The following is a 25,275-nucleotide window of genomic DNA, read 5'->3' on the forward strand; positions in this document are numbered from 1 at the left end:
CATTCTCAATGCCAAATTTTTATTAGTGGATTCTACAGGAGTGGCTTTGCATGACTCACAGTTCAAAATAATCTTTATATGTCTCATACTGGGCATCGTTACAGCTCCTCTGCTTTAGCTGCTCTGCTTTTAAGGCAGCTTTCTTCTGACTGTCCACCACTCGTAAACAAAGCAGTGCATGAAACGACTGTATGAGGATTTCTGTGCTTACTGACATTTTTCAGCGCCAAAAGGAGAAAAAGTGTGCTGATATCAATACTTGAAATTTTGGCAATTTTTTTAAGGTGTCTCCACCCTTTTTATATACGCTATATGCATGTTAGAAAGTGAGGAAAAGATTAGTCTTCTTTAAGCAACTTTGCATCATCATGAGTCAGTTGACATGCATGCTCTGTACTGGCTTTAAGTTGAACAAATGGTTAGTGCTGTCAGTGATCCCGCTCTCAGTTGGCTCAGTGACCTCCATAATCGCTCCCGTGATTATTGACAAAGTAAACCACCCTCAGCCTGCGCTGGGCAGCCAACTCCATTAAACCCCAGCAAACATTTCTCTGCAGAAACTTTCACTTTGTGTGTGTTTGTAATCTCAGCGTCCTCGTCCAGCAGGGGGCAGTCCACTCTCATACACTGACACGCACTGGGGGCATTTGGGTAGTTGAGAGTAACTGAAGACTAGAGTGCCCAATCCCTGATCCAGATGTCCGTAAATAACGCCGCGCTAATGACAGTAGCTGTCTGCGCCGGGGTCTGCTCATCACTGCTCGCGCTTTGCGAGTTTCCCCCATGCGGGCGTGCTCAGCCCATTTATTTTGGAGGGAAAATAGGCGCTCTGTGACAACAACAAAAAAAACATGCACACACTTCCCTAAACGGTTGTAGTAATATTGAGGCAAGCCACGGCGGTTTGTGCTGCCTGGTGGTCGCGTGCTACTGAAGCTGCAAGGGACTGATGTTTCTCTCAAAATGCGCGCATGAGGGTGGGGGAAAAAGGGGAAGTGAAGGCACAAGCATCTGCAGCCCATTCCTCTCCCCTCTTCCCATGCCCCCCCCCCCCCCTTTTTTTTTTTTTCTTTTTTCCTTTCTTCATGCTTGTACTCAGACAGCGGTTGATGACGCTGCAGTCGGGAGTAGGCCCTATCGCTCTCCTGCTCTTCCTCCCTCACTCACTTTCTGTCTCTCTCTGCAAATGAAGGCTGAGTGTATTTATAGTCCAGCGTGTCACCCGGCAGCCAGCGAACGGGGGATTACCTCGGCCACGATGAACTAGCAGAGCCTAATTCAGAAACAGCACTCGCTCGGTGACTCACAGCCACACAAGCTGGGCTTGCCACACTGGTAATACTAAGGTATTTTACTGTGTGTGTGTGTGTGTGCATGTGCGTGCGTGCGTGCGCGCGCGCAGTTTGTGCACATTTTTACGAGGTATTTATGATATGTAAAAAAAGTCTGAATCTGCAGTCACATGCTCATTCGGAACGTTTTTTCTTTTCCATGCAAGTTGAGTGAGAAGTTCCCAAGAATGAGAGGGAATTTGCTTTTGGCTTGCAGCTGCTTCTACCATAGATTTTTAGCAGGTAAAAGTGAGGAAAATGTGTATGTAGCTCATTCATTTGAAATCAAAGTTGCCTAACAACCGGCAGTTCAGGTGCATGGAAAGTGCGGCATTTAAAATTTAAGAAAGCATGCAAAGCCCCCCTTTATGACTGTGAGAGGTGTGCATGTTATGCAAAGACGGTACTTTCTTTTTGTGTGCTTATTTCCATTGTATGTCATTCTTTACTTAAGACTTCAGAGCCCATAAAAGGATGTTTAGCTCCTTTCATTCCCTGCTTTGTTTCTGCAGTTCTAGTGATTGCAGGGCAGTTTAGGAGTGAACATGAACTCTTGCATTTTTGTGGGGTGGGGGAGAAATCTGGTGTGTTTATTGTGTTGCCTTTTCCTTTGGCGAGCTGGAAGCTAGTTGAGTATTTGCATGATTCGGTGCCAGGGTGATAAGTCACACAGTAAGGAGCTTGACTTCACATTTTAAAGAACCGGTTTGAGGGCCGCAGTTGAGGCCGTGCTGGCCTGTTTGTGATGCTGGTGTTGCAGACATTTGCTTTTAGCTGCCACACTCAGGGAACAAACAAACTCTGTCCTAATTTTACGTTAGAGGAAATACTGCCTATATCACCTTGTTATGCAATGAGATAAAGTCAGATCACTCAAAGGTAAATGGGTAGTAGGCTGCACACCCTTGAGAGAGTTTAATTGCAATGGGGCGTTTCCTTTTGATGACACAAAGCACTCCTCATAATAACACCAGCAGGTAATGCTGTAACATAACATAGTTTTAATAAAGTAAAGCAGTAAAGTGACCCCAAAGGCCTCAGGGCATTTTTGCGTACAGGTCGCATTCATTACGGAAATTTTAGTTGTTTGTTTTGTTTTTTTATGTTTTCCTTTTACTTGTATTGCTTTGAGTTTAATTTGAGCACATTATTTATATAATTTTTTGTTGTTTCCAGTGAAAGCAGGTGTTGATCTTACTTCCATTGTCTCATTCTTCAACTCTGCTTGTAATTTGAAGTGTGTTACATTAATTGACATATTTCCCTTAGTTACTTCACTCTAGTATCTCCCAAATAGTTTATTGTAACACATTTCCCACAGAGACGTCCAGAGTCGGTCACATCAACGTTTTCTCATCCTAGTAGGAGACCCAGTGACACTCAACCCATGCATTTTTAGTTCTTCAGCTGGACCAGCTGTGAATCGTCTGTCTGCAACATGCATAACAGAAGCAAGGAGAGTCTGCAGAAACGATGTGGGCATTCCTCAAAGAGACTCTGCTTTAGCTCTAGATTAACTGAATCTGACACACTGCCCTAAATCCCCTCCACCTGCTAGACTTATTAGCCTAAATAAATCACAAAAATGGACATAAAAGCATTCATCTGTAAATTAAAGTAACAGGAAATGTTAAGAATATGTTTTGCTGACAGGACACAGACTGAAATGCTGGGATGATTGCTGAGTAGCTTACTGATGTGACTACAAGGTGTAATGTTAGTTACAGTACATTAGCTTTAAGCATTTATCTTACGTTAGCCATTGTAAACACAGGGGGTCACGGCTGACTTCACAGCAGGAATGTCAACAAAATGCTAAAGTGTGTTTAAGGATGACATGAGAATAATGTTAATACAAACTGAAACTCATTCACCTTGAGTTCTGTGAGATCTTTTAGGTGCTTTACTAAATTTTAAGCATTTTCTCATGTGGTCTGAAAAGGATGATTGCATCATTTGGATGTTATCATTTGAGAATCAGTTATCAGCCAGTGGTTATCCGCTGCAAACGCAAAGTGCTTCCGTACCCGACTCTCTTTGTATCAGCCAGTCTGTTCAGATCCGTGTCGGCAGCCACACTAGTTGCTGTCTTCCTCGTGTAGTTTCTCCTATGCTTGTGGGTAGGGCTGGGCCATATTATACCGTTCACGGTAATACCGGTATAATGTTAGGCAACGATAGGAAAATATCGCGATAGAATGGGAGTAAAACGCGCATGCGCAGTGCCTTTGTTTTCATACGCACATGGCCGATTGTTGGTTTGTAAAAATGGTGCAACTTCCGTGATGTGGAACTGGTTTGGTGTTTGTCCGTCAGATACACAACAAAGCACATTTTTTTGCAGAACATGCAAGCGGCCGTTGTTATTGTCGTATTTGTCGGACTAAGATGCTCTTAAATCTGGGAGTAATCTGGGTCCCAAACTCCGTATGTTTGACTTCAGGTCAAACAACACTGCAGCATCACTGAGAGTTGAAAACTGTCTAAATTCTTTGATCTTTAATAAAACGATCAGCATTGCTGCTTTACCAGGTGTAACTATAAAGTTTAACTTCCAGGCATCCATGAAAACAAAAGTTATTACATTTAACGGAGTTAGAAGTTAGCAGGAAGCTAGCGGAAGTTAGCTCGCTAGTTTCGCTAGTTACCTAAGCATGATATAGCATGTTCTGACTGAGAGATTTCTGAAAAAATTCAAACGTACAGCTCTGCTATCACTTCCAACATAAATGAAGACAGGAAACTAAACATCAGTGACGTTTGTAGGGTTACTGAAGTTGGGCTAGCTGGTATATAATGATGTGCTACGTGATCGCCAGCGACACAGCTATGTTAGCATAACATAAACAGTGAAGCTGGAGGACGAACACTAACACTTTTCCACTTATAAAAGTTAACGTGAAGGTTCTTCATGGTTAGAGACAAATGCAATCGCATGGCAGGATGCTGTAAACGGACCAAACTTCAGTCAGGAGAACAACTGAGATAATCCATCCACAATACGAGGTTAGTCATTAATATACTGCAACAACATGGGAATAGAGCAGCTGCCAGAGAATTCAACATTAATGAATCAATGGTACAGAAGTGGAGGAAGCAAGAAGAATGAGTTTAATAAAGTTTGATTTATCTGACTGCTTTGTTTCACTTAATGTGCCTTATAATCCCGTGCACCTTATGGTCCGAAAAATGCGTACTGCACACTGCAGTTTAATGTTGCAAAGCACCTCTTTTTAACTTCAGTGGATATTATACATGGTTATGCTCAGGATATGTCAGCCCATTTCTACTGGAAATGCCTTTTGGTTAAACTTTCAGCAAGGAATTTGCATTTGCACTGTTACATTTTTATAAAGCTTTAATGTACATAAAAACCAGCTTCTTGTTTACGTGAAAATAAATGGAAGGTTGTCTTTTTGCGCTAGTAATGTTGTGGAGTTGTATTTTGTCTCGCATCAATTATATCGTCAGTTATATCGTTATCGCAAATTTTCAAATATATATCGTGATAAATATTTTTGGCCATATCGCCCTGCTCTACTTGTGGGTTCTTCTTCTTCCAATCAGTGGCTTTTTGCAGTGAGAGATTACTGTGGATGCGGTCGGCTGTATCGTCTAGTAGCTGTGTCTTTAAGGATGGTAGTACTTCAGTGTTGGCACTTTACAGTATAAACCTACTCCAACGCAACGATGAGAAGTAACTACAAACAGTGTTATTTTCTTTCATTCCTTTTAGTTTTACTGTTTGTTTGTTTGTTTGTTGTTGTTTTTTTTATCGGGCATAGTTGCACATGTTTAACACTATCTGAAAATTCAAGAGTGGACTTTTCACCATGCAAGAGTGTGTGATTATCACAGAGCATTATTTGTGTTGGGGTTTTTCTTTCCTTTTTTTATTATATAAACAAATCATTGCCAGTTGTGCTCTTTCCATCTTTGCCATCACGGCTGCTCTTTTGTTTTGTGGCTTCTTCTCGCCGAGCTATTTAAAGCCATATCACTGAAGGAAATGTGTGTATGAAGAAAAGTTATTTGTTGTTTTTGTTCTCCGACTCAGAGATCCGGATTTAGAAAAAGCTGAAATTGAAAACGGTCTTTGCGTTGCCTCTGTTTCCTAAAGCTTTAGAGCTGGGATGTCAGACTGATTTTACACTGTGGCACACATCGGACCCTCTTTGATCTTATGCGGGCTGGACCAGCGTAAGCTCTCCTTTCTGTCACTGTAAAGAAGTTTAGCGACACATTTAATCCCTCGGGTATTTTTAAATATCAGAAAAAGAAGTAGAAAATGATATCTCTGCTTTTCGACATGATAAAGAAATTATGCTTTGGGCTTAAAGTGTAAGAAATAAATGTGTAACATTATTGAAAAAGTTCTGTTAGCTCATTGCACAGACTGTCCTGTAATAAAAAAAATAGCAAGATTACTACTGTAGTAGTAGTAGTAATCTTTTACTACTGTAAAAGTCATACATTTCTATAGTGGATATTGAAAAAACAAGAACTTTCTGTCATTTAATTGTTGCATTACGCATTCACTTTGTAGCATGAATGGGTGGAGGCCTTTGTCAGCAGGAAAAGAAGTATAACTTATGAAGATGCAGTTAAGAGTAATAAAGTTCTCCTTCACATTTTCTAAAGCAGTCCAGTTAATCTGAAATTTTGTTTGCCCTCATTCTTAGAACAGCTTCAGCCAACAACTAACTTAAAACTCTAAAACATCGACTTCAGCCCTTCTGTGCTCTCAAAAATCTGCCCGTGTGCATTAAAAAAAAAAAACAACCTTGCACCTTGAAAAGGAAGTAGCTCAGATGTTTGCTTATCCTGTTTTCCCTCTCTCTCTCTTCCCGCCGCACAGATACTTGGAGAAGTATGAGAAAGTCCACCACTTTGGCGAGGATGACGAGGAAGCGCAGCCAGGGAATCCCAAAGCCTCTCTTCCAATCGGTGCAATTCCCAACTCTTATAACTACCAGCAACACATTGTATCAGGTAAAGTCCTGTCTGTGATCACTGTGTTTCTCTGTCACGTCTGTGTCACGTACAGGTGTCCAGTTTCTGCTTGCATACGTTTTCTTTCTCACTTGTTCATTTCTCTGAAGTTCATCCCATCTGTGTCTCGGTCTCTCTCTGCCCTTTGGCTAACTCAAGCACTCAGTCCTCACACAGGCATGATTGCAGCAGCGCATCACTTCATCAGCGCTGGGTGTGTGCAACAAATGCAGAGCTGATCAGCCCTCAGGTTAAGCATATGCACAGAAATACGACTCTGCCATTTGTTTCTAGGATTTTTGTTTTCATCACTTGAATTTATTCTGACGAATCGGAGAGCTTTGTCTCCGATAGTGTTAGATGACACACTGTGGTGTGTTACAAATTCATGTGAGCTTTTCATGTTCTGGCATCAAGCAGGTTTCATTTGCTCGTTCTGCTGTGGAGGTTAGAAACACTAATGAGCTCATGTGATACAGCCTTTTGTAAAAGGTCTAATTGTAATTTTCTAGTTTTAAACGTCTGAGCCTTTAAGCATGCGTAGGGCATCCTTATGTGTGTTTCTCGGCAGGCAGCTCTCCCTTCATCCACAGCCTTTGTGCTTTACACAGATGCCAGATCCACCTGCTAAGATGCAGGGTTTTTGTTTAGACTGGGTCTGTTAAGGCTCAACTATACCTCAAGTCCACCAGGATCCACTTGGGTCCGTCTGATGTAGAATTACAGTGATCGCCAGACTTAACGCAGATGACCTCGTGCCTGGTTGTTTTCCTGACTGTGGATAATTTACATTATAGTTCAACTACCCATGGCAGCAGACTTTGAATGGTAGGAATGACTGCTCAGCCATTGAATAACCAGGTGTCGACGACTGCATATAATCAAGACTTTATACTCTCTGCAGTCCAAATACTACACAGGAAACCCCCTCAGTCCTGATTCTCCTGGCAGGGTTTGCTGTAGTATATTACAGGATTTCAAACACACTGTGTTGTCTCTTTACTGCTACGTGTAGTTATTCAGTGAAGGTCTATTCTTTGCCAGGAAAAGCCAGACATTGGTGTCAGCCCAGTTCACCCCACACATAGACTTTGCTTGGCTTGGCTGCACAGGTGCGTGAACTGTTCTTAACGAGTGTATTTGGTGACTTATGTAGTTTTTGGTCCAATTGAGAGAACGGACCGGCTCGCCTGCCAGGCTGCTCTTGAGGCGTAGCTCAGTCTCAGTCTTTCAGTTACTACTTCAGACAGTTGGCGTCTGCCTTGTTAACCTCTATCTGCAAACCTAATGACATCTACCAGCCGGTCACTGTTGATCTGTGATGGCTAATCAATTTGTTGCTGAGAAAGATGGCACGATGAGAGGCTCAAAGACTCTAAAATATGAGTGTTTTTTTTTCCTTTAGAGGTTGACTAGCGATCTAAGCATGATTGGTCTGTGTACGAGTAAAACCAAAGAGACCAATTTGCGTTATTTTAGCAGAAATCTGCATTTTGGTCTTGTGTCAGGATAACTAAAGTAAACGACCTGTGGGATAGTCGAGCCTCTCTGCTGTTGGTCCAATTCACGACTCTGCTTTATTGTACTTTTCATTTAATCCCTTTTGTTACACAGTGACTCATTTAATTCAGATTTCACCTTGCTAAGTGCTGCTGTGTTTGAGCTGAGCCTGCGAAGCATGCAGTGATTTGTCTGTGCCTTTTTCATTTTCTTGGAAGTTGCTTACACACACCTAAGCGTTGACTAATTATTTTTCAAAGCCAGGCATGCAGCCACTTTCTTTACAAAAAGCAGCCCCTGAAGAGTCACATTATATTTCACACAAAATGTTTCTGCGTATGCATCCAAGGCCGGCCTCTTGTCTGTTTTGTCAGGCGGCGCTCACACACACACACACAGTGTGAGATATCCATTAGCCTCACAACGTTGTAGAGCTGACCGCTGGGCTGCTCTCAGAGGTAATTGACTGTCCTGACAACAGTTATTGATGAAGGGAAGAGGGAAGCACTTGTTGGTTTTCCCTTTGCCTCACTTTAGATTAGAGTCTCCAGCCTTTCAGTCGCAGGCTCTTTCCTTGCTGCCCGCTGAGCTAATTGACTCCAAAACACGACCATGGAGGGGCAGAAAACACGACAAATGGTGGTGAACTTAACTGCGGCTTGTAAGGTTTTTTTTTTCTTTTTTCCCCCCCTTCCACCTTCATTCACTAGCCAAAGAACAGTTACTCCCCCATAATACTTGTTGTACAACACTTTTATTCCTGCTTTTTTTCCCCTAAAGCTTGTGATTGTAAGTATTATGTCGTATTGAGCGGTGATGATTCACTAATTCTGTGCTTGTAATACTCAAACGCTCTTGCATGCCCTTGGCTCAAACCATTAATTTTAAATCAGTTGTAATCTGTATGATGGAAGGAGAGCTCATGATGACAAAGTGTAACAGTTCTGCGTAGCTTTACGGCGACTTTTATTTTCGACGCCCACACTTTTTATGCTTGTGGTTCTCTCAGCGTGTTGTTTTCACCATTAAAGGTCGAAACAGCAGCTGTACATTCACCTAACTTTAAGCAGCACACAAAGATGGTATTAACCTGACCACCACTGAGTTAGAGCTGCAACCACCAATTTCATCATGGCTTCATTGTTGGCTTAATTTCTCAGGTTTTGCCTATAAATACATTAGCACTTAACTTACAAATGAATTGGAAAATATTTTCATCGACACATTTGACAAGTTGTATATTTAAGAAGAAAATAGATTACAGAAGATTAATGAGTTCATCAGTTTGTTGCTCTGCTAATTGCAGCATTAAACAGCCCATGCGGTGATTTCCATGTCAGTCACGTCTGTTTGAGGGACTAAAGATGACAGGCATCCGGTATTCATTTGCTCGGTGCGCACAGAGATTTCTCCATATTCTCTTAAATCTTTTGATGGTATTTGCTGTAGATGATGAGATGATCAAAGGCTTTGCAATTTTATGTTAAGGAACACAAGTGTTCTACAATTTATAGACAGTTTTTTGCAGATGAGTGGAACTCTGGGTCTCTAAGATGCTCTTTTTATACCCAGGCATGTTGCTAACTTGCTGCCAGTTAATCTAAATAGTTGCAAAATCTTTGTCCAGCTGCGTCTTTTTTGGATATCTTAGTTTTCTAGCCTTTTGTTGCTGCCTTAGAATTCTTTTTATCCCCATTAAATGGTAAAACATCTGTTTAAACATGTTTTCTTAGTTCTATTGTGAAAACATTTATGGGTTTATGAGCTTTTTAAGTCATTTAATTGGTTTTATTTAAATTTTTTTACATCGTTCCAACATTTTCAGAATTGGGTTTAAAGAAGCTATATGAAAATAAAGTTTTGAGCCTAAAAAGAACAGTAAAAAACGTAGAGCCTGTAAAAGTACCGTCTGTTGCCTAAATGCAAACTATGAGCTCTGTTTCCACAGACTAGGGGGCTCATGATTAAAGGGCTCTGCTTTTAGAAACTTTAGGAATCACAAGTAAGTTTTAAGTGTGAGAACTATGTGCTCTATTAGGATAATATGGAACTATGAGGCCTTTTTAAGGTGGCATGAATGTTTGCCGCCATGCACCAAACTCTTTGGTTTGACGTCTGGCCCTCAACGTTTTGGGAATCATCTTCGCAAAACTTGAAGTTGAGACTTTTGACAGGTTGCTAGCATGCTTGTAGGCTTGGCACATGGTCATCTTGGCTATATTATTTAAGAGTCGTAGCGATAAATGTTAAATGTGCATTTCTTTACCTTCTTTTATGAGCTGATTTAGAATTTTTGTTTTTATTTAAACATTTTGACGCTGGTTGTAAACTCCAACATTTGAAATCACGCCATCTTTGAACATTTAACTGCTGTAAAACTGATTTAACACAACAGATTCCAATTAGACGCTGCCTTCTGATTCGCTGCTAGGCCAGTAACAATTAACAAGGCTGCTATTGGCTGGTGTTTGCAATGTGTGGCTGATTTATCAGCTGCCAGTTTCCATCATGGCAGCAAAGCTTCGACACAAGTGGGATGGCCCTCGTGTTATCATTGCAACACTTACTGAAGCTACCATAAAATTGTTTATGAAGACCGATATTAGCGTCCCGTTGGTGTGATCATGAAACCCCTTACATACATACTTGATGGCAAGAAGGTATCTTTTATTCACAGTGACACTGATGTGTCTGCAGTGAGCGGATACTGGCTGATTTTTGTGCACTGCCTCTGGTAGATCTTTGAGAAATGAAGCCCATTTGTACCACAGGCCCTGAATTTAAATATAACTATACTGCATAGTGAGCGGTAATTATTTGACAGCTTTTCTGGAAACCTCTCTTTACGCTGTTGTCTCTGAGGCGCGCGACAACTGTTAATTCATTCCTGCTCATAAAGCCTGCACCCGTCAGACGAGCCGATGTCTATCAGTCCTCTGCGCCTCTGTTCGGCGGCCGGCTCGCTGCAGGTGCTGGAGGACAAGCTCAGGCAGGCAGCTTCTGAATAGAGCCGTAGCTGCTATAATGGCAGCTCAGCTGAATTACATTTGGCTTCACAAACCTTTTCAGCATGGAAATCAGATTCACTCAGCAGGACTCCCCCCTCTCTCTCTGTTATGATTGGTTTCCAGAGGCAGCAGTCTACAAAGACCCTGCACCACAGTGAAATAGCCACTGTTTGGGGGAGGGAAATGACACCTATGCACACAAAATGATGGATGGCAGAAAATCCGGCAGTAGCACAGGGAGGAATCTCAGGTCTTTGCTTACAAAATGATTGCACCTCCACACCGGAGAGCTTCTCAGTAATAATAGTGAAATCGGGCCTTGTTTTTCCCACACAGCTAGCAGTTGGGATTACAAGTCTTTTGATTATAAAACCTTCATCATGGAGGCTGACTGATTCACATTCAGATGCAATTAAAAGTTAAAGGGTGTTCATAAGTCGAGACCAGACACATCAGACTAATCTGAGCTAAAAACAACTTCGTGCCCATTTCGTTTGCTGAAACTTCAGTTAAAGGAAATGGAAACAGGGGCTGAACTTGCTGAAAGTGTGCAGGCAAATGTAGTCCTCTGAGGGACCGGCTGAAGGCCGCCGCCTTCTCACTGCTCAGATTTACATGATGTTGTCATTACTTTGAAAACACTCATACAATGTGCTGTCCTGCTTCATTGTTGATCATTTAAAATCAAATAAAACTCCAAACCAACTGCAGAGTCACTGATGGCTGTTGACAGGAGGCCCATGATGAACCTTACCTGACTTTAAACCTCCTAATTAACACTTTGGCTTCTTTCACACTTGTCACCCGCTCGTGTCGTGACTACCACCGCATCTTCTTTTATGTCACAAGTGACATTACTTCACAGCGTCGCAGCTAAATCAGAAGCTGATCTCATACTTGAACTCTGAAAAATGTCACGACACAGTCTGAACTTACCCTTTTGTAAAAATGTAGCACACAGCGTTAGTTTTTGTCAGCCATGTTCTCCATCCACCCATCCGTCATCTTAACTGCTTGTCAAAGTCAGGGTCGTGAGCTTGACAGATTGCCAGTCACTATTTATCTTAACATGGCTGTCTTTGGACGGCAGGGGGAGGGTGTCATACAGACTCCACACTGTGAGGCCACAGTGCTCACCGCTTCACTGCTGTGTGACCTGCACTGCTCACATCAGCACACAGACTTTGTACCACAAAGCTGGCGAGTTCAGTGTAGGTGTTGAGCGCTTGTTCCCACTCTCTCCTGGAAGGGTTCAGGGCTACAGAGCACGTGTAAAAATGACTACAGCGAATAAGGCAGCTAAAGCTCCTCAGTGAGGTGAAGGCCTAGCTCCTGCCATAAGACTTTGACAGAGTAATTCATGCTTTTATTACCTCTTGGCATTCTTCATATGTTGGCTCTGATCGCTCGTTATTTTGTCGCCTGGCTGCACTAAATTGCAGCAGCTCGTGTTTTGACGGGGAGAAACGGCCGGATCACATCACACCTACGCTGGTCTCCTCACTCCGACTTCCAATCAGTTTCACGATCCAGGATCTGTTAAGTAAGGTGGTGACACCTTAAAGAGCAAACAGCCTTATTTACTTTAGATGATTTTTTAGTGTGTTTATTGTGACTCTGTGACTGTTATGTATAAAATATGTTTTGTATAACCTGTACAGCACTTGTATAACCTCAACTGAGTTTGTTTGCTTGAGGTTGCTATAGAAAGCAGGTATGTGACATTTCTCCCACCTCACTGATATTTAATTCTCCTTTTTTTTTTTTTTTTTTTCCCCTTCAGACTATCTCCGCCAAAGCTATGGACTGTCTACGGACTTCGTTCCACCATGTGACTACAACAAACTGGTGCTGTCTCTCCTTTCGGGCCTACCCAATGAAGTGGACTTTGCCGTTAACGTTTGCACGCTGCTTTCCAACGAGAGCAAGCACGCCATGCAGCTGGACAAGGACCCCAAACTGGTCACGTTGCTTCTGGCACACGCCGGCGTCTTCGATGACTGTACGTTCCTCAGCTCTTCACATACTGAACAGTAGCATTATAACATTTAGATAAAAAGACTGAGGTTGTTTACCTTGGTTTAGTAAAAAAGCATTTTCATTTTAATTGTGCTTCCCTAAAGAGGAGCAATTATTCTGTGGGCATGAATCTCCAAATATTTTCCCAGTTTGCCGCCTCCCCTCTCTCACCTCTTTGTTCTAGGATCAAAGGTTCTGTCTTCTTAGCAACCCCTAAATATAATTTGTCAAAGGGGAATTGAAGAAGAAGGGAAAAGAGAGAGATAATACCATGCTAAGCCCAGGCGCTCCCTCTAACATCCCTCTGTGTCTTTGCAGCGCTAGGCAGCTTCTCTGGGGTGTTTGGGATGGACTGGAAGGAGAAAACCTCCCGAGACTTCGTCGGGGTAAGTTCTACATTTTAAATTTATTTTTTACAAAAAGTCTAATGTTCTCCGACCTTTTCCTGCTAAATGTGCGCTGCTTATACTGAGAAGCCACAGAGCACGTGTGACTCTGTACAGTGTGAAGATTGGCAGGAATCCAGCACTTAATCCTGACAAAGGGATTTCTCTGAGGCATCTTTAAGACAGAATGGAGGTCAAATGACTTTGATCTCAGTCGATTTAAGAGGCATGCATAAAAGTCGAGTCAGGACAGACAAATAATGCACTGTAGGATTTAATTTTGCCTCAGTCATACAGGCTTTACTTTGGCTCCAAGTCACGAGGTCACAGTGAGGTCAAAGATACTTTGTATCCTGTTGGAAGGCTGACCTCAAATCAACAATACATCTACAGGTTGTTCTGAATTTACTGAAGACTTGTTTTTATTTATTTTGAAACTGTACAGTCTTATGCAAAAGTCTTGAGCCAGGCTGTTTTTGTAATATTTCAATCATGCACAAGACTGGCAGCAGGTCTTGTGTCAGATTACAGCTTCACGGTGAGCTGATCTGATCTATGCCACTGACAATGTTTACTAGCATAAATCATGAGAGCTGTATGGTCATTTTTCTTTCTTGCACTTTTATAAAGTTCAAGTTTGTTTTGCAACCACAGAGGTCACCCTCTTTTTAAAGTTGTTCCTTAAGTAAGTCTAACTGACTTACTCATACCCCAGCTTAGTTTTTTTTATGCTCACACTGTGGTAGCTGCAGATTTATTAGGGCTGTTCGAGGCAGTCTGACCATCCCAAAAACCCACTGCTGCTGAATTTGGATCCAGCTGAATTATTAGCTGAATTTGGAGCGCACAGCTAAGAGCTTCTATTTGTTCACAGTTCTGGAAAGAGGTGGTGGAGGACGCTGAAGTCAGGGAGCTGATCTGGGACAAGAACAACCCAGCACAAGGTAAATGCACACTTATACAGTACACATGTCCCTCCTTTGAGCACCCCTCCCATTCATACACTATGTGCTTATACCCTCACCCGCTGTAAGTTGTTCCTGTTCTCTCTGCAGATGGTACATCGTGCGCGGAGCGCTGGCAGAGCCTCTTCCACCCTCCGCGGACCGCGGGCATCAGCGACATGGAGGCCCAGCGGGTGCTGCAGATTGCCGTCATCCTGCGTAACCTCTCCTTCGAGGAGGCCAACGTCAAGCTGCTGGCGGCCAACCGAACGTGCCTGCGCTTCCTTTTGCTCTGCGCCCACTGTAACCTCATCTCACTCCGACAGCTCGGACTGGACACTTTGGGCAACGTGGCTGCCGAGGTAGGTGTGGGTTTGTGATGGTACAATGTGCTAAAAATAGCTTCACGTGGAGGTACCCTTTCCCGTGTTAGGGATATGTGTCAGATCAGTGAAGTAGTTAAGCTGAACAAGAAATGAAGGAAATTTGCTTTCAAATGTAGGTCACTGTGACACACAGAGTTGTCATTTCTTACCCAAAATACTTCAGTGGAGCTTGAGAACAGCAAGTTGAGTTGATGTTAGTGTGATGGCGTCCTTCAGTGCAGTTCATGTGTTAGCTAAACCCCTCCCCTCTGCAGCGATTGTCCAGTCATAACAGCAGCATCTGTGGCCAGCAGATCTGTGGAGCTGTGGGTTTCGCCTCATTGAAGTGGCACATGTTAGGCTGTAGTAAAAGCAGTGCTCTATATTTGATTTGTGTAGGTGTTGTTGGGTTTTTTTCCCCCTTGTAGCCTTACCAAAACACAGCAGCAAAAATATATAGACTCAGTTCAATCTGCAATTTCTCTCTTAAGCTGCCAGTGTGGCATGCAAGAAATGACAGCGTGACGGGTGTATCCGACATTAGTTAGCCACATATTTAAAGTCTGGGATCATTTCCAGCTAAGTGATTTCATGTTTTGACCTTAGTAGAGGCAAGGATTACTTCCATGCATGCTATTAAGTACACCTGTTCACATGCTCACTGACACAGCTATTTAATCAGCCAATAACATAGTAGCAACTCATTTAAGCATTCAGGCATGTTTAAGATGGCCTGCTTTAAAACCAAGCGTCAGAATAGTGAAGGAAGGTGATTTTTTTTGTATTATTATTTTTGGTTGATGGTGCCAGACAGGCATTTAAATATTTCAGAGACTGCTGATGGACTGTAAACTCTGAAAGCTCGACACATCGAACCTTGAAGCAGATGAGCTACAGAAGCCACTCTTGTTAGCAAAGAACAGGAAACCGAGGCTATAGTTCACAGTGACTCAAATCATCTCAAACTGGACTCTCCAATATGACAATGAGTTCGCTGCACTCAAATAGGTTTCCACAGCCACAAGATCCAGTACAGTGATTTTGGCCTGTGTTTCCAGCACCTTGCTGAAAATGATTAAGTCAGTTCTGAAGCAATAGGAGGTCCCACCCGGTACCCCCTAATAATAAAACGCCCTGTGAGTGTATAAATGACAAAAAATAAAGAATACCAGAGTAGCTTAACCGCTGCCAGCTCCTGGACTTCAGCAGTGGAAATCAGCAGTGACTGTTGCCGAACTTTCACTTGCTGAACAGCCTAACATGCTTATATTCTTCCAAAATCAGATGGATTAATGATTAAATTAGTTCCTGCTCATAAATATGCAGACATATCTACTAGATTCATTAGAAGACACGTGGTGTATCAGCTGTAGCTGTAGGTTTCCAGGAGAAACGACAACAGATGGTGTATCAGCATCATTTCCACACTGTTGGCCTTTCAGCATAACATTTACATATTTATTAGACCGGGGTGAATTCTCATATTTATTTATTTTTATCGGCTTTAGACAAATACTGAAGACTCAACATGCAGAAATATTTCAAATTGAGTTGTGTGAATGGAAGCAGTGGCCGCAGTGAGCATCACAGCCTGGCCACTGGCCACGGCCTGTTTCCTTTTAAACTGAATGTTTATTGGTATAAAAAACATGTCCGTGTGGCCCATATTTAGTGGAAACTGTGTGCCTCACAGAGACAGTTGAGCTTTTGATGTCATTACTTGAGTCATGGGTTTTAGATGCGATACTGCAAGAATGTAAATATAAACATTTTCAAACACCTTCTCTTTCCTAATATGTTATACTCAACACATCGTGGCTGCCATCATGGAATTCATGTGTCCTTGTACTTTTTTTTTCTTTTTTAAATTACAGTAACTTTGTGCTTTGATTTGATTGAGTGCACTTAATATTTGAATGTTGGCTTTCCTGTCTCCTCCTCTGCTCTCAGCACGGCGGGGCAGCGAGTCCACTGTAAAACGTCTTTAATGAATGTTGCAGGTCTTGCCAGCTGACTTGCTGGAGTGATGGTGGCACCGTTGTATAAATCTTGTCTGACTTCTTGTAGCTCCAGCTGGATCCCGTTGACTTTCGGACGACACATCTGATCTTTCACACGATCACTAAATGCTTGATGTCCAGGGACAGGTTTCTCAAAATGAGAGGTAGGTGTTTGCTACTTTAGTTTCTGCCTCTAGCAAAGTATTTTTGTGTACAAAGGATCATGGGTTAATTAACTGCGTGTGTGTTTTGTGCGTCTTTTAGCCATGGAGATCCTGGGTAACCTCAGCAAAGTGGAGGACAATGGTGTGCTAATCTGTGAGTACGTGGACCAGGACTCATACAGGGAGGTCATGTTGCTCCTCACCCTGCCGGACCTCATGCTCCTCATGGCCTCCTTGGAGGTGCTATACCTGCTGGCACAGCTCGGAGAGATCCCATGCAGCAAGATCGCCTTCGTTGACCACAGCATAGGTACAAATCGACCGTTACCTCGTGCTTTATAACTCACGGAGGCCACTTGTGGTAATGTCTGCTTCCCAATTTGTCATGCTAGCCTGACTGTTAAAGAAGGCTCATTTCCAGCTCTAAAATATATTAATAGATGTGATAAAGGAGGACATGCAGAGGGTTGGTGTGACAGATGAGGATGCTGGGGATGGTGTCAGATGGAGGCAACCTCTAAAGGGAGCAGCCACAAGAAGGAGGACTTGTACTAAAGTAGCTGTTCATGAATCACAGTTCATTATTTAATCTTTTTTTTCCCCCATGTTCTTTCTTCTCCTGCTCAGACTTGTTGGTTCGGTTAGTATCTGTAGACCTTCATACGTTTGGACCTGACGCCCTAACAGCGGTGCGGTTGATTGAGCATCAGGCGAACGCCGACCAGGCAGCTGAGGTCCGACCACAGCTGGTCGAGCAGGTACCCGCGGCCGTGCAGGGAGCTCCAGCACCAGGTGAGCAGTGGTCTGACACAGCTGAATGGCTTAATACAGTCACACCCGGAAGTGAGAGGGGAGATTTAAAAAGAGCTTGTTTTGCTTTGATTTGCATTCAGTGGTGTGATGTAGAGCAAACGGATGGAAATGGTGAAGATGCTGAGTGTGGCCACCTGAGATAGAGCTGTCAGTTAGTTCACCTGGTCTTAGGCTGTCAGTCATACATCAGCGTTCTGGGTCCAACTTAATATTTATGCCAGCTGCATCATCCAGGGAAAAAGTGCAGATACAGGTCGTTACTGTACAGCTTGTAAGAGTCTGTAAACAACAAGCAGACTTTGAGACAGGACAGTCAAAAGAGGTCTGCTGGACACACACAGAGGAGATGGTGGAGGGGTTTCCTGTTTGAACTTGATGAAGAGCTGTGAGAGATCCTGCAGACCTCTGCAAACATGAGTAATTACATCTGTGTATAGCAGTGTTTCACAGAGAGGACACAAGCCTCTTTGAAGGTTTTTTTTTTATACTTTTTAAAGAGGAATGGTTTCGTTTTTCTCCTGCTTACTCGTGAAGTCTTTCCACATTTTCCTCTTATTGTTTTCTGATGTTTACCCATCTCAAAGCAGTTAGCTTGTTTCTTAGTAGATGTTATGGTAAATGGAATGGTTCTTGTATAGAGTGTTTGTAGTCTGATGGATGAATCCGGGGCAGTTAAGGGGTTCAGTATTTTGCCCTTAGTTCAGCACGCAGCCTGTACGAGCCAGGGATCAAACCACGGATCTGATTGGCACATCAGATCCGTAACCTCATTGGGTTTTGCATTGATCCTCTATAGTGTCTCCAAACTACTGAGAAGCCATGTGCTGCTGGCAACAAAGACTGACGTAGCAGTAAACACCATGCTTGCTGAAGAACAGCTGTTGTATCGCTATTGGCCTTTTTCAAAATCTTCACACAAGATATTTTTAGACGGCATCAAAACTTTTAAGAGCTGGAATTTAAGTCAATACAATTGGTATGCCTATATCATTGCCTTGTATCATTTTCATCTGATACTAAGGGGTCGAGATGGAAGAGGAGTTTTTATGCAAAAAGAGCATAGAAAGGCGTCTAGATAATGCAAATGCCCTCAAAGCACCACCACTAAATCCACCAGAGATTACTCTGTTGTTGGTGTGCTGTACAGATAGAGGGTATCGGATAATTCCTCAGAACTGTGAGCTGTACGTGTGAGTTACTGGAGTGCAGCTTCACCAGCACGAACCCAACAGGAAACCAAACAGAAGTCTGTTTGCATCATTTTACATCAGGTTTTACACAATGAGTACTCAAAGCAGGCCTGCAGATTTCTCCATGGCAGAGGGGGCACAGTTTAAAAAAAACAACTCAAGAAGCTATTGTAAAATGTTTTTGAGCTTTTTCTGTGTGTCTGTGGTGAAACCAGTGCATTGAAGCAGACAGAAAAATACAAACTTTAAGTAAAACAAACATGCAACACTTCAGAAAGTCACTGATTTATCTTAAAAATAAATGCGGGGTTGCGTTTTTACCACACGCGTCTGTGTGTCAGGAAAAAGGCAGTGCACATGTAAAACAACTGCAACAACTCCTCAGAGGGGTGTGTGTGTGTGTGTGTGTGTGTGTGTGTGTGTGAGAAACCCTTCTAACCTTGGCAGTGTCATTCCTAAGTTGTACTCTGCAGGCCTGCTACTGCAAAGTTATCACTTTGCTGCCATCTAGTGGTTAGCCTGGGTAGCACTACCTTCTTGAAATTGAGTCGGTGCATATTTTCCTTTTGCTTTGCAGTGCAGTTTGTAGCATTAAATCAGTTTCTAATGTAAATGGGTTTTTCCATTTTTATCTCCTCAGTAACAAGAGTTTCAGTTCAATCCTCTCAACCTCCGCCTGGCATTGTTGAACTGGACGGGGAGAAGTTTACACTGCAGTGGTGAGATGAATGTATTCCTAGTCGTGCACAGTCTTAATTTGAATAAAGGAAAAACAGAGTTTAGTGTGAGGAAGGAGCTGCTGTGTCTCCCTGCTTTAAACCCTCTCCGTTGATGCTCTCTGCTTCTTCCAAACAGGCTAAATGCACACTTTGAGACGAACCCAGAGGGCTCCGTGTCTCGATCTGAAATGTACTCAGAGTACCTGGCCACATGCAGTAAAATGGGCCGCAGCAACATCTTGAACTCCACCGGCTTTCTCAAATGCCTGCGGTCAGTCCTGATTCCTCCTCCTGTCTGATCCTTTCTATGTTGCTCCAGTGTAAAACACCACTTAATGTCTGTGTTCTGAACAGAGATGAGCCACAACAGATTCTCTACAGTTTTCTCATTTTATAGAGCAACTTTAATAAATCAGTTTAAGTAATAATTACATGCATCCTCCAGCTTTGTAGGACACAAGTTTCTTGAAGGTTTGAAGGACCAGAAAATGTGAAAATTGTATGCTTTAAATGTCTGATTTAGTCAAATATGGATGTGTAGATACACAAATCAAGTATTAGAATTCTATGGGTGTCTTTACTCCTGCCACCACAGGACTGTGTTCCCCAACCACACGATGCGGAGGCAAGAAGAGCCAAAGGCCAACGGGCAAGTTCAGATCCTCCTGGTGGGGCTAAGGCGGCGGTCGATCCCCCTGCCCATCCAGCTGTACTACCAGCAGCCTCAGCAGCAGCAACAGCCGGTTCCAGCAGCAGCAGCATCGGCGCCGCCACCTCCAGCAGCCCGACACGATGCACCTGGAGACCCTCAGGCCCCACCCCCAGGTAAAGCTATAACAGTGAATCACTTTCACATAAAAGCTACACATAAACCTGTACACAGAGCCAGCTTTTGCTTTCTCACTTTACATGCTGACCTTATGATTTGTTTGCCTGTGGCTCAGACTTGATGGGATTCAGAGAGGGGAAAAAATAGAAAAAGGTTTTGGTCAACAACTCAGAAAACATCTAAATGTCATAGGAGCTATAACACACACCAGAATAGTGATAGTGCAGAGGTGGATGCTGGCGGGGTTGTAGAGAGCAGAGCTGGTACCGCTGGGACTGAGATGGCTGAACTAATTACAAAAGCAAATATATTGAGGAAACGATCAAAGGAAAAGAAGTTACTTGGAGGACCTGGCTAGTGAAATTGAGAGAGTGCAGCTTTGCTGCGTCAGGTCATGAAATGAACAGTGAAGACATTATTTAGAGCTAGTCTTTTACACTCTTGCTGATAACTATTGTAACGTGTCAGTCTGTTTCTTTAACTGTTTGCCTGATCCACATCCAGCTTGGCAGATTTATTGAGGGCCTGCATTAGCGCAATGCTAACTTTGAGGCTGTTTGGATGAGCAGCTCTCATCTTTTGGCTAAAAGTTGATTTGTAAGCAGTGTGTCTGCTGCTCTACTGATGCATTCCCAACGTTCTGTTTGACTGAGTTGTATTTTATTTCATTTTATTTATTTATTTTTTCCTTCCCACTGTTGCCAAGCGCTTGCCCAAAAGTGGTCGTCTGATTGTTTTCTCCGTATGACTCATTTGACGCTAAATGAATAACGGATTTAACTGATTTGAATTACATTCGTAGCGTAGAGTCTTATATCTAAGTTTGAAGTCTTTACACTAACTTAAACTTACTTTGAGCTTTAACCCAAGAACCAAGATGATCCTGAAACGAGCCTTGTGAGGGTTGTAAAAAAAAAACCCTGACATTTAATCATTTTAATTGTGTAACACTCAAACTGGTTTTCTAAAGATAGCTGGACATATTTTTCTTCCTTGTAATTCTTATTTGTCAGTGGTTTGTGCTAACTAAACACTTGCATCACTGTTCTTTGTGTAAGTGCTTCTTGAGAATGCTGCAACTCACAAACTGCCTGTTTTGAACTGGCCCTAGCAAAATGACACACACATGCTATTTCTGTGTGTGTGTGTGTGTGTGTGTGTGTGTGTGTGTGAGAGAGATATGCATTTAGGACATGTCTTTTAAGTTGTCCCTGAACAGGCACTGCACTGCCGTTTTCTCTTTTGCAGGTGCAAAACCTGCCCAAATGACCAAAACTACACTTTCCCATTTTGTTGAAATTGTGGGGCGCTTCTGAACATCACAGACACTACAGCTGGTGCTGAATGGGGAAACTTTAATCACAAAATATGGCTTACGGGGTGATTAATCAAACGATGATGTGTGTTGAACAGAAATGTCTTCCTTGCGTTAATTGGAGGTCATGGGAGGCAGTTTATTTACTGATTTATACTGTAAGTAAATAGGACACGAGTTTCACCCTGTTCCTCAATGTTTTTGTATTTCTCTGTTCATTTGTTACCAGGCTTACCTCCCGGGCCCCAGTTCGTCCGGCCTCCAGGCCCCAGCCTCAACCTCGGTGTTTCCACCCCATCCATGGCCTCCACAGCACAGGAACCTCCTGCCGCAAGCCACCCGACTGTTCCCCGACACCCGGTGCCCCCGCAGGTGCCTCCACAGATGCCACCAAATCCTCTGGCAGCACTGCAGCCACAGCAGGTCCGGCCTGGTCCAGTGGTCCAGGTTCCAACATCAGCACCGGCCACCCAGAACCACGCCCCTCAAAGCCCCGCCCCTCCAGGAGCGGCCCAGCAACAACAGCAGCAGCAACACTCCCCCATGCTCCCCACTGGGGCACCTGTCACGCTATTTCAGCAGGTACCACAGGGCCATATCCTCACCGCCAGGGTACAAGGCGTGACTCAGCACCCACCCCTGCCTCAAACACCTCCTCTGTCTGGGCCTCAGGGTGGAGCTCCCCAGGTAGAACCTCAGTGTGCTGCTGCAGCTGCATCCACACCCGCCTCTTCCATCCAGGTGGGAGCTGCTCAGGGGTTGAGTATTACAAGCGTGCCCAATTCCCAGGGGTCACGAGTCACATTTCAGAATATCGCCCCCAAACCAGCTCCAAACCAGTCAGGTGGACCAGCAGCTACGATAGCTACTCCCAACCAGCAGCCTCAGCAGCAAGCGCAGAGTGTAGTAATAGTCAGTCCCAACCCCCAGCAGAGCCCAGCCTACACCCCTGCCATCCACCAGATTGTTCTCACCAACCCCTCTGCCATCCCTGGCACCCAAACTATCCAGCTAGCAGGGCAACCCGGGGCTTCTTCCAATCCATGCCCACCTCCCACCTCTCACTCCAACACCCAGGTCCAGCCCAGTCAAACTGTCAGCCACGCACTGTCCATGAAACGGCTTCAGCAGCAGCAACAGCATCAACAGCAGCACCAACAACAGCCACCTCTCCAGCTTATTTCCCAGCCTCCTTCCTCTCAGCCTACCTCCACTGAGTCCAGCTTGATCAAACAGCTACTGCTTCCAAAGCGGGGACCTTCTACTCCAGGAGGAAAGCTAATCCTACCTGCTCCACAGGTGCCCCCTCCCAACAACACGATAACCCCCAGTTCACCGGTCATCTATCAGACAAGCTACACCACCCAAAATCCTTCGTCTCAACCTCAGCAGCTCAATGTTCAGCTAGTTCCAGGTCAGCTTCCAGCTGCTGGAGCTCCGGGCCTCCAGACGGTTCAGCTTTTGCCAGGCCAGCTTATTTCTGCAAGCAGTTCAGGGGGAGCTACTATCATTCAGGGCCCTGCCCCTCCTGGACAAGTCACATTCACCGTGGTCCCCAACACTGGCTTCACCACTTCTACTGCTGCTGTTGCTGCTGTCAGCCAGGGAGCTGGGGCCCCAGGTGTCCCTCCTCCTCCATTCTCAACTGGAACTGTGCCCCAACATGCCCCGGCAGCTCCTCCACCTCTGCCGCCGCCCCCACCGCCACCGCCACTGCCAGCTCCACTCAGAGGAGACAAAATCATTTGTCAAAAGGAGGAGGAGGCCAAAGATGCCACAGGGCTGCACGTCCATGAGAGGAAGATAGAGGTGATGGAGAACTCCTCGTTGGCAGAAGGAGACGCCTCCAAGGGCAAAACCAGTAACGGTGACGTTGCGGAAGGTGCCAAGCTGCTAAATGGTCGGAAGTGCATGGAGTCGAATCTACCTCCATACCACTCAGGGAACAGCCAGGGAGCACTCAATGGCCCCGCTACGGAGAGTCACCCTGCTAACGGGAAGCAGGCTCTCTCTCCAGGCCCAAACACCCCTCCCGAGGGAATCCCCGACCCCAAAAAGACTCTTGTCAATGGGGTGTGTGACTTTGATCGGAGTGACAGTGGCGGCAACTTTAACAAAAACATTCCAAATCACATCGCTTCCAAACAGTACTGGGGGAATGGGGAGGTGGGCCCCTCTGAGAAAGCCAACAGCTCAGATCCCCCTCTTCCTAGTCCTCCTCCACCGCAGCAGGACACTGCCAAAGCCCAGCAGGCTGAGCGCCTGGCCAACGGACCCCAGGCAATAGGCAACAGGCCCCCCTCGGAATTAACCAACGGACCTTTGGGGCCGGCCCATGCTGCGCCTGTGCTAAGACAGCAACTGCTCCCCAATTCATCTCTCCCTCCTTCTGTTACTGTTACCTCCCAGAGTCTTGCAGGCTCTCCTGCTAATGGGGTGACCCCCGAGGCTCGAGGCCTCAAGAGGCCGGCCGAGAACGAGGACCGCAGCGCAACAACGGCATCCTCGGGGATCCCCAACAAAGTGGGAGTGCGCATCATCACCATCAGCGACCCCAACAACGCCGGCAGCAGTGCCACGATGGTGGCGGTGCCAGCAGGAACAGACCCAAGCACAGTAGCCAAAGTAGCAATAGAGAACGCCACTCAGCAGAGGAACTGCTCACCCACACAGGCAGCTGGCACAGCGGTGAGTCACTTGTAGGGTTAGTGTCGCCACAAACCGCTTTTATCCACGCCGTCTTCTCGTAGTGTGACTGTGTTAGGTCTGCCACAAAAATGTGTCTTGATTTTTCTGTCACGCTAAGTAAATACTAAAGCATTTGTATCAGCAAGTCTTGTCAGTAGCTTGTCTTTTGTTAAATCCTGTGTCAGCTTCACTTAAGTTACATTTACTCTTTCAAATCTCCTGCTCCAAAACATGGTACAGATGGGCAGAGAAAGTGACTGGAAGAACATTTGCTTTTTATTCTGCATTGCTTTCTTTCTTGCCAAATACATGATACCAGATGCCTCTGCTGGATGACAAATGAGCCTGAAATGCATGAAATTATGTTTGTCCTTGATCTCTGTGACTGTGAAGTACTATAAGACGCTTCAATGACTGTCATGTAAAACATTGTAGGGCGATGTGACCAAAATCTCATATCCCGATATAAGACATCTATCGTCCCGATAACGACATAAATTGATTGATTGATTGATCATACTTTATTCATCCCGAGGGAAATTGGGTTGAGGCTGCCAGCCGTGCCAGCGCCATCTTTAACATTTTCTGTAAATTCTGTGAATCTCGGGCAGCTCGACTTGCATGAAGTGTTTCCAACTGGGCGTCCTTTATCTAGAGTCGAGTGTTTTTAACTGATGCATGAAACGATACATTTTAGACATAAGTTGTAACGGCTGCCGTTTTCTTTGAGTATTTATTACACAGCGTGCTGCGGGGAAATGTTCTGTTCTAACGTTTGAGTCTAAGGTTTATTTTTTAGCACCTGACGGCTGTTTTTTGCCGTAAATACTCTGCATACTCTTTCACATGATTCAGTTTATTCTGAAAAGTCTCAACAGGATCTTGAGCTTTACGTGGAAGGTTTACGTGGAAAATAATCAAGCGGACACGCGATGGTTTTACCGTCATTGTTGCTAACGACAACGCATAAAAACAGGCGCTTGTCCGTCCGTATTATATTGGTTATATTAAA

General features: G+C 44.2%; 1 protein-coding gene across 3 annotated transcripts in view; it reads left to right on the top strand.

The window, feature by feature from the left end:
* The window catches only part of arid2 (AT-rich interactive domain 2), a 39,196-nt gene that overhangs the window by 11,325 nt on the left and 2,596 nt on the right, over positions 1-25,275 (top strand). For all 3 annotated transcript variants that reach the window (XM_026146441.2, XM_026146439.2, XM_026146440.2), the window contains exons 5-16: positions 6,190-6,323; positions 12,615-12,833; positions 13,169-13,236; positions 14,111-14,180; positions 14,292-14,542; positions 16,613-16,709; positions 16,810-17,019; positions 17,337-17,501; positions 19,353-19,431; positions 19,568-19,702; positions 20,027-20,256; positions 21,805-24,263. In XM_026146441.2, coding sequence (XP_026002226.2) covers positions 6,190-6,323; positions 12,615-12,833; positions 13,169-13,236; positions 14,111-14,180; positions 14,292-14,542; positions 16,613-16,709; positions 16,810-17,019; positions 17,337-17,501; positions 19,353-19,431; positions 19,568-19,702; positions 20,027-20,256; positions 21,805-24,263 — 4,117 coding nt within the window. The remainder of the gene's footprint in view (positions 1-6,189; positions 6,324-12,614; positions 12,834-13,168; positions 13,237-14,110; positions 14,181-14,291; positions 14,543-16,612; positions 16,710-16,809; positions 17,020-17,336; positions 17,502-19,352; positions 19,432-19,567; positions 19,703-20,026; positions 20,257-21,804; positions 24,264-25,275) is intronic.

This window comes from Astatotilapia calliptera, chromosome 17 (genome assembly GCF_964374335.1).
Source record: "Astatotilapia calliptera chromosome 17, fAstCal68.1, whole genome shotgun sequence".
NCBI lineage: Eukaryota > Metazoa > Chordata > Actinopteri > Cichliformes > Cichlidae > Astatotilapia > Astatotilapia calliptera.